Genomic DNA, 19669 nt, shown 5'->3' with positions numbered 1-19669 from the left:
ACGTCTCAGACGTTGACCACTTTGTGAAATCTACAAGCATGGGTGCTGGCAAACCTAGAGACATAAGACAATGTGAGTGAGAATTACTCTGTTGCCAAGACGATTTGATGTTAATCTAAATTGATCCCACCCTGACATAAAAGATTATCAGTCAATATATGTGATCAGACATTAGTATTTGTATGTGTGTACGCTGAGGCTGATGTAATATGAGATTGCAAATGTAAAGGTTCCATGTAGTCACAGAGAGCATCCAGTGCCAGGTGTGTACAGCACGGTCATTACAAGGTAACATGTTGGAATGGAAGTTTCATCAAGTAAGTTATATTTTACTGATTGAAGACACTGATGCAATATATGAATAATTACCATGAACCTCCACCCCCTCATTTACACTGCCACTCCTCAATTGCCCCTCAAACATGTGCCCCTTACTCTGACTCTGACCCTCCACCCCAAACAGGTGCCCCCTTACTCTGACCCTCCACCCAAAACAGGTGCCCCCTCACTCTGTCCCTCCACCCCAAACAGGTGCCCCCTCACTCTCATCATCCCTCCACCCCAAACAGGTGCCCCCACACTCTCACTCTCTACCCCAACCCCAAACAGGTGCCCCCGCACTCTCACTCTGTCCCTCCATCCCAAACAGGTGCCCCCTCACTCTCACTCTGTCCCTCCATCCCAAACAGGTGCCCCCTCACTCTCACTCTCTACCTCCACCCCAAACACCTGCCCCCTCACTGTGTCCCTCCACCCCAAACACAGGTGCCCCCTTGCTGTGTCCCTCCACCCCAAACAGGTGCCCCCTCACTCTCACTCTGTCCCTCCACCCCAAACAGGTGCCCCCTCACTGTGTCCCTCCACCCCAAACAGGTTCTCCCTCCCTCTCACTCTGTCCCTCCACCCCAAAAAGGTGCCCCCGCACTCTCACTCTCTACCTCCACCCCCACCCCCATACAGGTTCCCCCTCACACTTATTCTGACCCTCCACCCCAAACACAGTTGCCCCCTCACGCTGTCCCTCCACCCTAAACAGCTGCCCGTTCACTCTCACTCTGTCCCTCCATCCCAAACAGGTGCCCCCTCACACTCAATCTGTCCCTTCACCCCAAACATGTGCCCCCTCACTCTGTCCCTCCACCCCAAACAGGTTCCCCCTCACTCTCATCGTCCCTCCACCCCAAACAGGTGCATCCGCACTCTCACTCTCTACCTCCACCCCCATACAGGTTCCCCCTCACACTCATTCTGACCCTCCACCCCAAACACAGGTGCCCCCTCTCTCTCACTCTGTCCCTCCACCCAAAACAGGTGCATCCGCACTCTCACTCTCTACCTCAACCCCAAACAGGTTCCCCCTCACTCTCACTCTGTCCCTCCACCCCAAACAGGTGCCCCCGCACTCTCACTCTGTCCCTCCACCCCAAACAGGTGCCCCCTCACTGTGTCCCTCCACCCCAAACAGGTTCCCCCTCACTCTCACTCTGTCCTTCCACCCCAAACAGGTGCCCCCGCACTCTCACTCTGTCCCTCCACCCCAAACAGGTGCCCCCTCATTCTGTCCCTCCACCCCAAACAGGTGCCACTGCACTCTCACTCTCTACCTCCACCCCCAACAGATTCCCCCTCACTCTCATTCTGACCCTCCACCCCAAACACAGCTGCCCCCTCACGCTGTCCCTCCACCCCAAACAGCTGCCCCCTCACTCTCACTCTGTCCCTCCATCCCAAACAGGTGCCCCCTCACTCTCACTCTCTACCTCCGTCCCAAACACCTGCCCCCTCACTCTGTCCCTCCACCCCAAACACAGGTGCCCCCTCGCTGTGTCCCTCCACCCCAAACACAGGTGCCCCCTCGCTGTGTCCCTCCACCCCGAACAGGTGCCCCCTCACTCTCACTCTGTCCCTCCACCCCAAACACCTGCCCCCTCACTGTGTCCCTCCACCCCAAACAGGTCCTCTCTCACTCTGTCCCTTCACCCTAAACATGTGCCCCCTCACTCTGTCCCTCCACCCCAAACAGGTTCCCCCTCACTCTCATCGTCCCTCCACCCCAAACAGGTGCCCCCACACTCTCACTCTCTACCTCAACCCCCAACAGATTCCCCCTCACTCTCATTCTGACCTTCCACCCCAAACACAGCTGCCCCCTCACAATGTCCCTCCACCCCAAACAGGTGCCCCCTTCCTCTCACTCTGTCCCTCCATCCCAAACAGGTGCCCCTCACTCTCACTCTGTCCCTCCATCCCAAACAGGTGCCCCCTCACTCTCACTCTGTCCCTCCATCCCAAACAGGTGCCCCCTCACTCTGTCCCTCCACCCCAAACACAGGTGCCCCCTCACTCTGTCCCTCCACCCCAAACAGGGGCCCCCTCACTCTCACTCTGTCCCTCCACCCCAAACAGGTTCCCCCTCACCCTAATTCTGTCCCTCCACCCCAAACAGGTGCCCCCACTCTCTCACTCTGTCCCTCCACCCCAAATAGGGTGCACCCTCACTCTGTCCCTCCATCCCAAACAGGTGCCCCCTCACTCTGTCCCTCCACCCCAAACAGGTACCCCCTCACTCTGTCCCTCCATCCCAAACAGGTGCCCCCTCACTCTGTCCCTCCACCCCAAACACAGGTGCCCCCTCACTCTGTCCCTCTATCCCAAACAGGTGCCTCCTCATTCTGTCCCTCCATCCCAAACAGGTGCCCCCTCATTCTGTCCCTCCATCCCAAACAGGTGCCCCCTCATTCTGTCCCTCCATCCCAAACAGGTGCCCCCTCTGTCTGTCCCTTCATCCCAAACAGTTTCCCCCTCACTCTCACTCTGTCCCTCCACCCCAAACAGGTGCCCCCCTCACTCTCACTCTGACCCTCCACCCCAAACAGGTGCCCCCTCACTCTGTCCCTCCACCCCAAACAGGTGCACCCTCACTCTAATTCTGTCCCTCCACCCCAAACAGGTGCCCCCACTCTCTCACTCTGTCCCTCCATCCCAAACAGGTGCCCCTTCATTCTGTCCCTCCATCCCAAACAGGTGCCCCCCATTCTGTCCCTCCACCCCAAACACAGGTGCCCCCTCACTCTGTCCCTCTATCCGAAACAGGTGCCTCCTCATTCTGTCCCTCCATCCCAAACAGGTGCCCCCTCATTCTGTCCCTCCATCCCAAACAGGTGCCCCCTCATTCTGTCCCTCCATCCCAAACAGGTGCCCCCTCTGTCTGTCCCTTCATCCCAAACAGTTCCCCCTCACTCTCACTCTGTCCCTCCACCCCAAACAGATGCCCCCCTCACTCTCACTCTGACCCTCCACCCCAAACAGGTGCCCCCTCACTCTGTCCCTCCACCCCAAACAGGTGCACCCTCACTCTAATTCTGTCCCTCCACCCCAAACAGGTGCCCCCACTCTCTCACTCTGTCCCTCCATCCCAAACAGGTGCCCCTTCATTCTGTCCCTCCATCCCAAACAGGTGCCCCCCATTCTGTCCCTCCACCCCAAACACAGGTGCCCCCTCACTCTGTCCCTCTATCCCAAACAGGTGCCTCCTCATTCTGTCCCTCCATCCCAAACAGGTGCCCCCTCATTCTGTCCCTCCATCCCAAACAGGTGCCCCCTCATTCTGTCCCTCCATCCCAAACAGGTGCCCCCTCTGTCTGTCCCTTCATCCCAAACAGTTTCCCCCTCACTCTCACTCTGTCCCTCCACCCCAAACAGGTGCCCCCCTCACTCTCACTCTGACCCTCCACCCCAAACAGGTGCCCCCTCACTCTGTCCCTCCACCCCAAACAGGTGCACCCTCACTCTAATTCTGTCCCTCCACCCCAAACAGGTGCCCCCACTCTCTCACTCTGTTCCTCCATCCCAAACAGGTGCCCCTTCATTCTGTCCCTCCATCCCAAACAGGTGCCCCCCATTCTGTCCTTCCATCCCAAACAGGTGCCCCCTCACTCTGTCCCTTCATCCTAAAAAGTTTCCCCCTCACTCTCACTCTGTCCCTCCACCCCAAACAGGTGCCCCCCTCACTCTCACTCTGACCCTCCACCCCAAACAGGTGCCCCCTCACTCTGTCCCTCCACCCCAAACAGGTGCCCCCTCTCTCTGACCCTCCACCCCAAACAGGTGCCCCCTCTCTCTGACCCTCCACCCCAAACAGGTGCCCCCTCACTCTGTCCCTCCACCCCAAACAGGTGCCCCCTCTCTCTGTCCCTCCACCCCAAACAGGTGCCCCGTCACTAGGTCCCTCCACCCCAAACAGGTGCCCCCCTCACTCTGTCCCTCCACCCCAAACAGGTGCCCCCTCACTCTGTCCCTCCATCCCAAACAGGTGCACCCTCACTCTAATTCTGTCCCTCCACCCCAAACAGGTGCCCCCACTCTCTCACTCTGTCCCTCCATCCCAAACAGGTGCCCCTTCATTCTGTCCCTCCGTCCCAAACAGGTGCCCCCCATTCTGTCCTTCCATCCCAAACAGGTGCCCCCTCACTCTGTCCCTTCATCCTAAAAAGTTTCCCCCTCACTCTCACTCTGTCCCTCCACACCAAACAGGTGCCCCCCTCACTCTCACTCTGACCCTCCACCCCAAACAGGTGCCCCCTCACTCTGTCCCTCCACCCCAAACAGGTGCCCCCTCTCTCTGTCCCTCCACCCCAAACAGGTGCCCCGTCACTAGGTCCCTCCACCCCAAACAGGTGCCCCCTCACTCTGTCCCTCCACCCCAAACAGGTGCCCCCTCTCTCTGTCCCTCCACCCCAAACAGGTGCCCCGTCACTAGGTCCCTCCACCCCAAACAGGTGCCCCCCTCACTCTGTCCCTCCACCCCAAACAGGTGCCCTCTGTCTCAATGTATTATGATTCTCTGTTAGTTCTGGTGCTGTAGGTAAGACACACTGGGTATGTTGACAACCGCGGAGTGGGCTGGAGTAGAGGGACAACAGGATGCCGCTTCCAATGTGATATAGTTTCACTTCTATTGATCTGCCATTTGGCCAGTATTAATATTTAACTGAGTTATGTTCATTCTAATGGTGCTTGGCAAACCACTTCTGTCTGAATTAGTTGCATATGGAAATAGATTTCATTTTGTTTCACTGCAATACAGGAACTATTTATAATCTGTTGTTGTTTTTTCACAGTTCCACACTAGATTGAATTGCACTGACACAACCAAATACAGAAATTAATATTTCTTTGCTGTTACTTTTAGGTTAGGATTCATTCTCTCATTGTCAAAAGGAGTTATTTATTAATGTGGTAATAGATCGATCAGGTGCTTAATTGCAACTGAAACTGTATATTCTATACACTTTTAAATATTTGAAAATAGTGGCAGAAAATATTTTTTAGATATTTTTTGAAATTTTTCATGAAAAAGTATGTAAACTTTTACATGCATTTTTTCAAAAGAAAAGAAACAAACAAATACTTTACAGACTTGGTTAATGAGAATATGAATAAAAAAATCAAATCTCTCTGTTCCTATTAATGGACAAATTTCAAAGAGGCGTAGAGTCCTCCCTACCTTCAGGAGGTGTACTCCGTTACTCCGTGTAGATGGTGTGACTACATCCGACTCGGGCCTCCCGGTATTCCCTACAACCACCTCCTAGCTGCCGACCACGTCAGCTCCAGACAGGTGTTCCAACTGTCCAAGTTGGCAGAGCTGTGTCGGAGGAGGCAGACAGAACTGTCCCTCCCTCTCCGAGCGTGTGGCCCAGTCTCTGTATTACAGTAAATTGTAGCACGTTTACTGCCTTGATAAGGGCTATAAACCAGACATGCCTGTGTTGAAGGCTTTCTGCTTGTTTAAGTCCACTTCAAGTTTGTCTGTCACAGCCTGTTAGAAATTGTCAGCTTCAGGCAGAGAGAGGACATAAATCCTGAAATGCATGTGGTATGAGGTGCATGTTGACGCACTTACCATTTTGTTAACAAAAAATTCAAATACTTGTCTTCTCTCTCAGTTCATAATTTCACAGTCATTCACAGTATATCTGTGAAGTTGTCACAGAAAAAGCATTATTTTAACAGAAACAGTTATTTCCTAATCAGTGGTTGGTATAATGTAACAATTCATCTGTCGTCAATGTAAGAAATAGTAAGCTCACTTACATTGATGAAGCTGCTGTCACTACAGGCCTCACAGGTCTCTCCTCCCCCCGTTTTAGTCTGGAAATCCCCCACTGTTAAAACACAATACTATCTTCCTCGTCAAGCTCTGCAACCTGGACTTAACATGGACTCTCTATCATTAGCATCAGTCCATCGAGTTTAGGAGCTCACAAACAACTGGATGATCGCTCATGGTTGGGGATTATGAGAATATGATGGCAGGAGCAGGCTTGAAATTTCCTTCATTAATAATGTACACTGGTATAATTCTCAAGCAGCCGTGTACAGGAAGAAGCCTGTCAATATTAGGACAGCACAATTACCTACATCAGCGGCACATGCTGCTGAAGACATCGCTCCACTTAGAGGGAGGGACTCCTTCTTCATTAACTTTATATGGTGTGGTCCCCATGTCACCAGCGCCGGAGCAGACAATTGAGGCTGCACCAATCAGAGCAGGGACTGGCTCCGCGCATTGTCGTCCAGCTTCCCATGTGGATGTCTCTTGATTTGTTCATTTCACTTGAGACTGTAGGGGGCTAGTTATGCTAATGCTTGTTTTCACATAGCTCATTTGCATAACGACCACGGAAATTCCAGATCTGTTTCTGCTGAGCAGTGTGTTGTACCACTGTGACTTTTGTCTGTTTCACAGTGATTTAATTTTCATTTTGTGACTAAAAATACATCCAATAGTTTACATAGTAAATGCTATAAACAAGGGACATACAAACATTGTATTTCTTCCTACAAATACATTGGTTCAAGTGAGAGATTGGAGTGCCTACTATGCAGTCACAGCCATGGCCTCGGTGTTCCCAACATCAGGTTCCCGACCTGGGTGTTCCCGGGGCTGAATTAACCATGAGCATGTATGTTCACTTCACAAGTAAACAAATTGATTCAGTTTTCAAAAGGAGAAGTTATGTTCATTGAGATATGCATTCATATTTCATGAGGCAGCTGGTTTGTACAGCCGATGAAACAATGTCAGCAGCAGGCCGGGGTGAGTTTCCCACCCCGGATATATGTGGGGACTTACGTACTAATCCCTGCTGTATATGAGGACTATAGCTGCTACAGCAATGTAGCATTACTCACAAGGAAGCTAACTGTCTCACGTACATATGGACTAGCTCTGCTCCTCTCTAAGATCAACTGAGTAAATCTGACACTTGTAGAGCTCCAGTGTATTCGGTATCAGTATTGCAGTGGAGTTTATCCACAAACACAAGTAATGGCTGACTTCACTTGCCACTTAATAATGTCACAGAACATTGTGGATGTCACACCCAAAATTATTGCACTTAATACATTTTTTTTTCCTTTCTGCTTTTGACACATGAGCCCTGAACGGCGTTGCTTGAATAAAGCTACATTGTGCAGAGAGTTCCATTTGTAGTATAATTCATGGAAGAATCATGAAATAAAAAGCTTGTCTCATGTGAGCTTTAAGTTTGACATTTGTTGCAAATACACTTGATATTGAAGGCGTTTGAAGAGATGGGCTTGTTCAGTGGAGATAAATGTCAACAGGTATGTGTAGTTCCTCATGGTGTAAATGTGTGTGGACATGTTAGGAAGGAATCAGATGGAAAGTACCTGGAATATATATATATATACAATATGACAATCATTGCCTCATTCATCTCAAGGGTCGGTGGTCAAATGACTGTCACACACATTGTGAGTTCATTAACTGTAATGTCAAGGAAATATAAAATGTCAACACTGGAGAATAACCGGTCTCAATTATCTGCCAAAACAGATTCCACTGGGTGTAAAAGGCAAAATAGTGGTAACAATTATATGAATGGATCACTGAAAATATTTGATGCCATGTGTGAAAAGAGCAAGCATGTCCTACCCCTCGATAACACCCACCACCTGCACCCACCACCAACACCCACCACCTACACCAACCTACACCCACCACCTACACCAATCACCTGCACCCATCACCTGCACCCACTACCTGCACCCACCACCTGCACCCACCACCTACACCCATCACCTGCACCCACCACCTACACCAACCACCTACACCCACCACCTGCACCCACCACCTACACCCATCACCTGCACCCACCACCTGCACCCACTACCTACACCCATCACCTGCACCCACCACCTCCACCCACCACCTGCACCCATCACCTGCACCCATCACCTCCACCCACCACCTGCACCCACCACCTACACCCATCACCTGCACCCACCACCTGCACCCACCACCTACACCCACCACCTGCACCAACCACCTACACCCATCACCTGCACCCATCACCTACACCCACCACCTCCACCCACCACCTGCACCCATCACCTGCACCCATCACCTGCACCCACCACCTGCACCCACCACCTACACCCATCACCTGCACCCACCACCTACACCAACCACCTACACCCACCACCTGCACCCACCACCTACACCCATCACCTGCACCCACCACCTGCACCACCTACACCCACCACCTGCACCCACCACCTACACCCATCACCTGCACCCACCACCTGCACCCACTACCTACACCCATCACCTGCACCCACCACCTCCACCCACCACCTGCACCCATCACCTGCACCCATCACCTCCACCCACCACCTGCACCCACCACCTACACCCATCACCTGCACCCACCACCTGCACCCACCACCTACACCCACCACCTGCACCAACCACCTACACCCATCACCTGCACCCATCACCTACACCCACCACCTCCACCCACCACCTGCACCCATCACCTGCACCCATCACCTGCACCCACCACCTGCACCCACCACCTACACCCATCACCTGCACCCACCACCTGCACCCACCACCTACACCCACCACCTGCACCAACCACCTACACCCACCACCTACACCCATCACCTACACTCACCATCTACACCCATCACCTGCACCCATCACCTACACCCACCACCTACACCCACCACCTACACCCATCACCTGCACCCACCACCTCCACCCACCACCTGCACCCATCACCTGCACCCACCACCTCCACCCACCACCTGCACCCATCACCTGCACCCATCACCTGCACCCACCACCTACACCCACTACCTACACCCACTACCTACACCCACCACCTACACCCACCACCTGCACCCACCACCTGCACCCATCACCTGCACCCATCACCTCCACCCACCACCTACACCCACTACCTACACCCATCACCTACACCCACCACCTACACCCACCACCTGCACCAATCCTACACCCACCACCTACACCCACCACCTACACCCACCACCTACACCCATCACCTGCACCCACCACCTACACCCACCACCTACACCCACTACCTACACCCATCACCTGCACAGTGACAAAGTATGGGTTTGTTGCCTGTCACCACACAGCAGTACTCCTGCCATACAACGGCAGTCTGTAGACATTGCCTCAACATCAGTGAGACGTTACGAGAATATAAACCCTTGTCTATGGTATAACCTGCCTCAACATCAGTCAGATGTTACCAGAATATTAACCCTAGTCTATGGTATAACCTGCCTTAACATCAGTGAGATGTTACCAGAATATTAACCCTAGTCTATGGTATAACCTGCCTTAACATCAGTGAGATGTTACCAGAATATTAACCCTAGTCTAAGGTATAACCTGCCTTAACATCAGTGAGATGTTACCAGAATATTAACCCTAGTCTATGGTATAACCTGCCTTAACATCAGTGAGATGTTACCAGAATATTAACCCTAGTCTATGGTATAACCTGCCTCAAGATCAGTGAGGAGACATAATATAAACCATGCTTTAACATCAGTGAAATGTGAGAATATAAACCCTGCCTTGTCATCAGTGAGATGTGAGAATATAAACCCTGCCTTGTCATCAGTGAGATGTGAGAATATAAACCCTGCCTTGTCATCAGTGAGATGTGAGAATATGAACCCTGCCTTGTCATCAGTGAGATGTGAGAATATAAACCCTGCCTTGTCATCAGTGAGATGTGAGAATATAAAGCCTGCCTTGTCATCAGTGAGATGTGAAAATATAAACCCTGCCTTGTCATCAGTGAGATGTGAGAATATAAACCCTGCCTTGTCATCAGTGAGATGTGAAAATATAAAGCCTGCCTTGTCATCAGTGAGATGTTACCAGAATATTAACCCTAGTCTATGGTATAACCTGCCTCAAGATCAGTGAGGAGACATAATATAAACCATGCTTTAACATCAGTGAAATGTGAGAATATAAACCCTACCTTGTCATCAGTGAGATGTGAGAATATAAACCCTGCCTTGTCATCAGTGAGATGTGAGAATATAAACCCTGCCTTGTCATCAGTGAGATGTGAGAATATGAACCCTGCCTTGTCATCAGTGAGATGTGAGAATATAAACCCTGCCTTGTCATCAGTGAGATGTGAGAATATAAAGCCTGCCTTGTCATCAGTGAGATGTGAAAATATAAACCCTGCCTTGTCATCAGTGAGATGTGAGAATATAAACCCTGCCTTGTCATCAGTGAGATGTGAAAATATAAAGCCTGCCTTGTCATCAGTGAGATGTGAAAATATAAACCCTGCCTTGTCATCAGTGAAATGTGAAAATATAAACCCTGCCTTGTCATCAGTGAAATGTGAGAATATAAACCCTGCCTTGTCATCAGTGAGATGTGAGAATATGAACCCTGCCTTGTCATCAGTGAGATGTGAAAATATGAACCCTGCCTTGTCATCAGTGAGATGTGAGAATATGAACCCTGCCTTGTCATCAGTGAAATGTGAGAATATGAACCCTGCCTTGTCATCGGTGAGATGTGAGAATATAAACCCTGCCTTGTCATCAGCGAGGAGATATGATAATATAACCTTGTTTTAACATCAGTGAGACGTTATGAGGATATAAAATCTAGTCTATGGTATAACCTGCCTTAACATCAGTGAGGAGATATGAGACCAGATAACATGCTGCTGTGGTGGAGCTGCCTCGTCAGGCCACATTGTGACATCTCCAGGAGACCCGTGAAGATCCAGGGTAGAATAGGTCTTCACCAACCCATGCTTGCTGTAAAAGGCGACTATGCTTGTCGTAAGAGGCGACTTACGGGATCGGGTGGGCAGACTCGCCGACTTAGTTGATGCATGTCATTGTATCCCAATTGCGTGGATTGATGCTCATGATGTCAATCACTGGATTGTCTTGTCCAGACTAAATTATATACAGACCACTGTCATATTGCTGAATGCGGATTAAACAACAAACAAACAAGACATTTACAGGAAAACAGCTGAGTAGGCAGGAATGTGTAGAAGTCAGTATGTTCTACATACTGTTTGTGTTTCAGACTCTAATTGCATCCTGCCAGTTCTGTATTGCTTCTTATATTTATCCCGGGCAAAATACTAGTCCCCAATATTATATATGATACAGTATGAATATTAATAATCCCAACAAAAGATTAATTGATTAAGTGAACACAAGGCAGGTGCACTGGATAAAACAGTCTGTGTGTGAGGATATCCATGAAATGTAGGTCCACAATAAAATACATGACATGAATATTGCATATTAATGGTGAATAAAAGTTCATCAATACGTATCGTGTGCAATGGAATCTGTACACACTGAATATTGATGTAAACTATTCACTAACTTCAAACCTAGATTCCTACTTTACTGTAGCCTGATGTAGCTGGACTGTTTACACTGATGAGTTCACAAAGTGCAGGATGAAAATAACATCTTGCTTCAAACCTTACCATCATATAACCATCATATTACTGTCAAATTAAAGTCATATTAAATTTTACTGTCTTATTTCCATCATATTACCGTTGTTTTACCATCATCTTACCATGGTATTACCATCATAATACCGTTATATTACCATCATATTACTATCATATTTCCATCATATATTTTACCATCATGTTGCTGTCATATTACCGTCATATTACCATCATATAACTGTCATATTACCATCATATTACCATCATATAACCATCATATATTTTACCGTCATATTACCGTTGTATTACCGTCATATTACCATCATATATTTTACCATCATTACCATCATATTACCATCGTATTACCATCATGTTACCATCATGTTACCATCATATCACCATCATATTACCATCATATTACCATCATATGACCATCATATTACCTGCGACAAGCACAAGGTGGAGTGAAAATAATAATTCACTTTGTCAGATGTTAAGATGAAAACGTAAGAAATTTGCTTTCTGATGTGAACTTGGACCCTGCTACACAAAGCCATCGTGGCACTTTGATTGTCTGTGTTAAATTGTGCAAGTTACAATCATGTTAGTGCTACGATTGCTATGTGAAATGAGGCCCTGATCTTGACACAATTATAGAAGCAAATATCTGAAGATTGTTGGAGAACCAATGATTTATGTTTTTATCTCCATGTTGGGTAGAGGGGTCGGGGGTCGGGGGTCGGGGGACGGGGGTCGGGGCTGACAATCAGCCTGCCACAGCGTTCGGTACTGCAGGTATCACACTGGAGAAGCTGTGTGAAACTCTATACACTCATTTATTGATCGGAGCTGTTTTTTTATTCATGAGGCTAAAGATCATTACTTATCAAATATTAATGTAACAGTTAACAAGATGTCATGGAGAAAATATATTGATTGGTGTGGGCTTGAACCATCAGTGATGTTTGAACTTACAGAAATGGATGGATTAGCGTTTGTTTAGTCGGAGGTGCTTTAAATTTAGAATGCACAGAGTCTTGTATTCTTTTGCATTGGTTGGCATTTCCTGACAGGATTTGTCCAGTGGGGAATTAATAGAATGACTTCCCTCAGCATCCTCCCTGAGGTAGTGGGGGGGGGGGGGGGGGGGGGCAGCACCCCTTGCTTTGAACAGCTGACTAACACTGGGGTTGGGGGATGGATGGACTCACTCACTCACTCACTCAGTATTGTACACATTGTATTCGACTGTACAATAGTTGTCTCCCTTATCTGTGCCAGGATCTACTATTGCCACATTAACCTACATTATCATGCTGTCACCACTACCCTGCTCGTTGGTTTCACAAAGTGTTAACATCTGTGACTTGTGGCAGTTTCCTCCCACATGGACACCATGACAACCCAGAAGTACTCTTCAGGACATTATTGTGCCCAGTTCACACCACTCCTGTGTTAGAAATACACTTTCTATTTAATATGTCTGAAATGTAAACACATCATACTATCATCCTTATCACTTTCAAAGTGATGTATCCTATCAACATAAAAACCAGCGACATATAAACGCTGTACACCCTGCTGCAACACCGTCCACAGAGAGCCCTATGTGGCAGCACTTAATCCAATCTACCTTGGTTATTCCGTGTCTACACGCTGTAGTCTAGACCCTCCTCTGTACGTGGATGCAGTTTGATTATTGGGTCTGTGTTGGGCTTTTCACTTTCCCTAAATCTCCTATCCGGGTCAGCCCTGGCTAGAGTTACTGCAGCAATCGTTTAACAAATATTTCCACTTCTGTCGACATTCCATCGATATTGGGCAAGGCTACAATAAGATACTTCAGGGCGACCTGTTCTCCCGGCTGTGAAATATGTCTTTAAAATAGATTAAGAAGACAAATTATTTGTTAGTGACCAATAAAAGAAAGTTGATTTTAAAGCAACCTACCCGCAGTTTGTTATCCAGTGAACTCTCTCGTGGTTTCATCTCACAGATCATAACAAACACAGTTCAACTGAGGTCATTGCTCATACAAGTGATTTTTGGTTTTTTTCAAAGGTAAGTCAAGGTTCTCGTTAGTAATCTTGACATTTTCTTGATCTATTGATTGATATTAATAGTTGCCTGACTGACAGTTACCCACTGTACCCAAGAACCTTACAGTGATTGATGATCACTAGCAGCAGATTAGATACTTGTTGTCGGCAGTCATGCGGCTCATCAGAAAGTACATCACAGATGAAGCTGCACGGGAAATGACACCACAACACATTTACCCACTGATTGGATGACAACACCATGGGGAGTCTAGGTAGAATAGGGACCAATGTTTATAGTTGGAAACAACTACATGAAATTAACCCCGCTCGATCACTCACTCACTCACTCACTCACTCACTCACTCACTCACTCACTCACTCACAGACAGATCTGACTAGCACACCTCCCATTTTGCCACATAGTCAGGACGTTGGCTGCAGGCAGGGGATTATAGCTTGATATTATTGTTTGTTTGTTGTTTAACGTCACACTTGAGCAATACTTAAGCTATGTGATGGCAGTCTGTGTGTCATCGAGTCTGAACCAGACAATCTAGTGATTCACATCATGAGCATCAATTTACGCAGTTGGGACATGATGACATGCATCAACCAAGTCAGCGAGTCGACCTACCGATCCCGTTGCCTCTTGTGACAAGCATGTATTGGTTGAGGCCAATTCTAACCTGGATCTTCACGGGGGAGACAAGCATGGATTGCTGGGGGCCAATTCTTACCTGGATCTTCACGGGGGACACAAGCATGTTTTTGGTGGAGGCCAATTCTACCCCGGATCTTCACGGGGGCTTGTTATTTCGTACACCGAGCCCGAGGGTGTAGTGTTGTGTTCAGTGTAGGTAAGCTTCTCACTGTCAGTGTCAGGACAACTTCCTGGTAATCGGAGTGTTATATGACTGGGAGTTATGTCATGTGTGTCATATTTAAAGGGGCAAGATAAGTTATTTTAGTTTTAATTGTTCTTCTCCGATTCTTTGACAAAGAGGAATTTGCTACATAGAAGTCATCTGAATATTGATACATCAGAATAAACCTAGACAGGAATTCATCTCTGAAAATGAAGGTGCCGCCAAACATACACAGCCAGGAATAGTTCTACACAGTCATTGCAGTATGTTGCAGCTCTCTGAAGGAAACAGGAATCACTTTTTACATAACAAAAAGATTATTTTGTTTATAAACGATTTTTCTATTAGAATATGCTTACAACATATTTGCCATAGAAAATACAAGTGAACCTGTTGTTGTAGCTTGAAGTGAAGTGTTATAGGACATGCATCCTCAGACAGCATATTTACTACACCGGTGAGATATAAGTGTTCTCACTGCACGGTGATGTGCTGCATGTCGTGTGCCCTCTGTGAGTGATGGATACAGTTGGGACAGCGTTCATAACACTCACTTCTGAGGGTCCTTTCAGAACATGTTTTCAGCAGAATCGGCTACTGCAAACTACAAATTATAATACGAAAATAAATCGTACTTTACATTATCCATTATCCCCTTTAACAGTAAAGTCTTGCATAATATGTAACCGTTTTCAAACCCCAAAGGGTTCCATAGGTCCTTCATGACTGCACTTGTTGTACCAAGTCTGTGAGTCTAGGGCACCCGTGAAGATCTGTGTAGAAAAGGTCTTCAGCAACCCATGCTTGCCGTAAAAGATGACTATGCTTGTCGTAAGAGGCGACTAACGGAATTGGATGGTCAGGCTCGCTGACTTGGTTGATGCATGTCATCGTATCCCAATTGCATAGATCAATGCTTATGATGTCAATCACTGGATTGTCTGGTCCAGACTTGATTAGTTACAGACCACTGTCATGTAGCTGAAATATTACTGAGTGCGTCAAGAAACAACCAACAAACTATGCGTCTAGGGACACTAGATATTAAACCTGTAACATTAGGCTGAGGTGAGGGCTGCTTGACTTCCATGCTTATGTCTGTATGCTTAACAATATGTAGGCTCCTGGGTGTCATGTCTCGCTTACTTCAGGTATTGATACATATTGCAGAATGAGTCAGGATACCACAGATGTGTATCGAGATGCTCAAGTTGCAACAATTTTGCCTGAAATCCTCCATGGTCCTGTTTCTTTAATAGTTGTGTGCAGTGAGATTTAGCTTCCTGATATGTGGTAAGGTAATGCAAGCCCAGGAAGTATCAGACCCAGTTAGAACGAAATAAAGTAAATATTACTTTTTGAAAATACATAGGGCCCATGAAGATCCGGGATGGAATTGATCTTCAGAAACCCATGCTTGCCGTAAAAAGGCGACTTATAATGCTTTTCGTAAGAGGCAACTAACAGGATCGGGTGGTCAGACTCGCTGACTTGGTTGATGCATGTTACGATCCCAGTTGTGTGGATCGATGCTCATGTTGTCAATCACTGGGTTGTCTTGTCCAGATTCAATTACTTACAGACTGCCGCCATATAGCTGGAATATTGCGGCGTTAAACAACAAACAAACAAAAAAACCTAGAAGGCAGCACTTACCTCTTGTTGAGTTGATGGTGGTACTGCCATCAGTGTTCCTGCATCACTGTTATAGATTTCTGCATCCTAGTGGCGATCAGCTGACTGTACGTGTTCACCACTGATTGCCAGCATCGCCGTGTAGGGGTAACAGATCCTGCTATTGCTGGGATTCAAGTTGACACCACAGAGATAATGACTCAATGTACACCAGCACCGTGGAACTGTCCGTCACACACAACTCCAGAATCCTAAATTCATGACATGATGATCAGATTGGGTTGTGGCACAACAGAGGCTGCCAGTTCCCCCTCTCACAACGGATGACGGCTGACCCCCGACACAGCAGCAGCATGACAGCATCGGCGGCAGTGACAGCTTCTATAGAAACAGTGTACACAACATCGTCACTGATCATGCAGGCCCTGTTTAATTCTCACTGCCTAATTGTGTTGGGGAGACTGGCTTTTGTTCCCATGCTTGTCAGTGCTGTGTTGCCCAGGCTGTTCCATTGTCTCCTGCACAAGACGCGGCACTGCTTGATGTATGAATGGAACTGGACGTCCACACGATCTCCCCATCCTCAGAACAAGATTACCAACAAATTCTCATTGATCTGTATAGCCACTGTCACAAGATATGCAAGTGACACATTAGGTACAGTGGCAAGTAAACCCAAACCACAATCTGCTAATTCAGTGAGCTGTTTAGAAGGCAGTGCACACAATATGGCTCGCTCACTGCGTTCACTCAAGCAGAACCAGTCAGTAAGGCAGTCAGGATAGTCTTCTGTACACTTCGGCACAAACACACATGGTATCCGAACAATAACATGCATCACGGATCACGATTCACTTGAACCATCATGGCTTATCCTCATAATGTATGTCCGTCTGCCATCGCGGCTCGGCACCAGTTCAATACATTCTGCCATTCTTAGACCGCTCACTATCAGGCATGGCTGGCAGGGAGGATGGAGCAGAGTCCATGGCGGGAGGGAGACGGAGCCTGAGTCAGGGATGGGGACTGCTTCGTCTTCTGCCGTCTGCTATTGATTAGCCATCATGATTACTGCTTCCATGTTTCTTTAGTCATGTGCTGATCGGGACACATCTGCCGTTCAAATCGCATCAATGGCAGCAATCACCACTCTGTTCCCTTCAATCAGTTCTAGGCCCTGATTCCTCCAGCTCCGAGCGCCAGCCTTCAGTCGTTCAAACTGTTTCTCTGTTTCTTCACTCGCTCATTCACCAGACTCCAGCAGTCCGTCTCTCCTCATTGTCATGAGTGACTTCTAGAATCGCCTCATCTATAATTAGTCACTCCTTGTTCCAGTTGTCAGAGGGTATATACTGTGTTTATATCCTTGATCATTGTCATGTGGGTGACAGTTTTTATATCCTTGATCACAATGTAATGTGGGTGATACACGTACAGTGTTTATATCCTTGATCATTGTCAAGCGGGTAACAGTGTTTATATCCTTGATCATTTTAATGAGCTTGAATCAGTGTTTATATCCTTGATCATTTTAATGAGCTTGAATCAGTGTTTATATCCTTGATCATAATGTAATTGTAGATGAAACACTGTTTATATCCTTGATCATATTAATGTGGTTGATACAGTTTTTATATCCTTGATCATTTTAATGTGGGTAATACACTGTTTATATTCTTGATCACTGTAATGTGGGTGATATTTAATTGTTTATATCCTTGATCATTGTCATGGGTGCGATACAGACTTTATATCCTTGATCATCACTGTGCCCTTGTTGTCAGTAGGAACACACAGCAGATACATATGGGGAAATACAAGCGAGCCTGAACACAACCTTATTGACAAAGTGATCACACACATGGATTGACCTGATGTGCATTAGGAGGGTGGGATGTCTTGTTAATGAGGATCAGGCGGGTTTTGTCAGACATTTAATGATTTCTTGTATCTATAAAGACTAAACATGATAAGTGTGTATTTGACAATACATGGAATGTCAGATTAATTTGTGATACAAAGTAATTGATGTTATTGTGCTTTAATTGTACAAAGATAAATTGATAGGTGTTGGAGGTAGAGGTCAGTGTAGCACAGACAAACTTTTCTTTGAACAATAACCTCCCTACTAAAAAGACAACTAAAAGTATACACAGTGATATAAAGTCAGCACACACGTCCTCCACACTTGGGCTGACCGAGTCCTGCCCTCTGACCTCTGTGTCATGCCACCAGCGTGTCTTGTGTCTTGCCAAGTTTAACAATAATAACATAGATTATTTAAATAATTAAAATATTATGTCACATCTGCTATATTCCAGATCTTTATTCAGTACAGTACAGGCCACAGGCCCTTTGTACAAAATGTATGGCATATTTATGGCAACAGTCACAATGATAAAATACGTGTTCTCTCTTCTTTACTGTGATACAGATATTTAGCGATATTAATAATCAGCTTTGTGTTGGTTGTAGATAAAAGAATATTAAACTTATGGACATTTGGGTGTAGATAATATTTTGAAGGAATATAGAGATGGCTTAGGTGAGTGTATGCAGGGCACACTAGCAGGAAATGAAACTCTTTTTCTATTAGGCCAACTTGACATAGTTTGCAAAATCTTTCTTCACGAGGGTTATAAGTTTTCTACCAGTTTCTATATCCAGCCAGTGTGCGCTGCATCTATACCTTGACATACATGACCGGAATTTACTCACGGTTACACAATACAAATATTCTTCACACTTCAACGTTAATTTAAAATGAAAATAGAAGGACATTTTGGAGCTATTACATAAACTTCTATGCCATATTTGTTGAAAATTATCTTTCAAACATTGAAATAACATCAAAGTAAATACCTGGGTGACCGGGTGATTGTGATAACCAAACATGACCAAATCCGAGTGAAAATAACGTTCTAATTATAATATTAGTAACCCAATTCTTCTTTCCTTGACTATCGTATAGATACATCATTTCATAACACTTTTTAGGTAAGCGGGTACCCGGCATGCACATTAAACATAGCCAATATTTAAAAGCTCTCATCATTGCATTGATATGTAAAGGGAATCTGCCACATTCAGCCAATACAGCGCTACTTGATGTACATTGTTTAACATTCAATAACCATTTACATGCATATAAATGAACTTTCTCAACTTCTCCCATTTTATGGATTGCCCATATTTCTGACCCATACAGTAACATAGGTGATATCTTGGAGTCAAACAATCTGAAAAGAAATTTTGGAGAATAAGGTTGTAAACAATTAATGCTTTTCAATAAGTTGATTAGTACCATTTTAGCTTGAAC

At 46.6% G+C, this 19669-nt stretch overlaps 3 protein-coding genes across 6 annotated transcripts in view; 2 read left to right on the top strand and 1 right to left on the bottom strand.

The window, feature by feature from the left end:
• LOC124112365 (beta-1,4-galactosyltransferase galt-1-like) overlaps positions 1 to 17601 on the bottom strand; it is a 49331-nt gene extending 31730 nt beyond the window's left edge. The window contains exon 1 of one of the 4 annotated variants that reach the window (XM_046472440.2): positions 16372 to 17601. The gene's annotated coding sequence lies outside the window, so the exon portion shown is untranslated. The other 3 variants (XM_046472441.2, XM_046472442.2, XM_046472439.2) reach the window with 3 other exon arrangements.
• On the top strand, positions 371 to 2124 carry LOC125372792 (extensin-like). The gene is made up of 2 exons (XM_048383427.1): positions 371 to 1188; positions 1506 to 2124. Exons 1-2 carry the CDS (start codon positions 371 to 373, stop codon positions 2122 to 2124), a joined length of 1437 nt encoding a protein of 478 aa, XP_048239384.1.
• LOC125372791 (putative protein FAM47C) lies at positions 7955 to 17409 on the top strand. Its single transcript, XM_048383426.1, has 3 exons — positions 7955 to 9445; positions 16626 to 17007; positions 17306 to 17409. The coding sequence occupies exons 1-3, from the start codon at positions 7955 to 7957 to the stop codon at positions 17407 to 17409; spliced, it is 1977 nt and encodes a 658-aa protein (XP_048239383.1).
• Positions 17602 to 19669: the final 2068 nt, after the last annotated feature.

This window comes from Haliotis rufescens, unplaced genomic scaffold (assembly GCF_023055435.1).
Source record: "Haliotis rufescens isolate VD_foot unplaced genomic scaffold, xgHalRufe1.0.p SCAF_48, whole genome shotgun sequence".
NCBI classification, from domain to species: domain Eukaryota; kingdom Metazoa; phylum Mollusca; class Gastropoda; order Lepetellida; family Haliotidae; genus Haliotis; species Haliotis rufescens.
The sequence above is the reverse complement of the archived record's forward strand: the minus strand, read 5'-3'. Positions and strand labels throughout refer to the sequence as shown.

Excerpts from the sequence above, each read along its gene's own strand:
- LOC125372792 (XM_048383427.1), top strand. The coding sequence starts at position 371 with ATGAACCTCCACCCCCTCATTTACACTGCCACTCCTCAATTGCCCCTC. Across the intron at positions 1,189-1,505 it reads CGTCCCTCCACCCCAAACAG|GTGCCCCCGCACTCTCACTC; the intron begins GTGCATCCGCAC and ends CACCCCAAACAG.
- LOC125372791 (XM_048383426.1), top strand. The coding sequence starts at position 7,955 with ATGTCCTACCCCTCGATAACACCCACCACCTGCACCCACCACCAACAC. Across the intron at positions 9,446-16,625 it reads ATCACCTGCACAGTGACAAA|ATTGGGTTGTGGCACAACAG; the intron begins GTATGGGTTTGT and ends CATGATGATCAG. Across the intron at positions 17,008-17,305 it reads ATATGCAAGTGACACATTAG|GCATGGCTGGCAGGGAGGAT; the intron begins GTACAGTGGCAA and ends GCTCACTATCAG.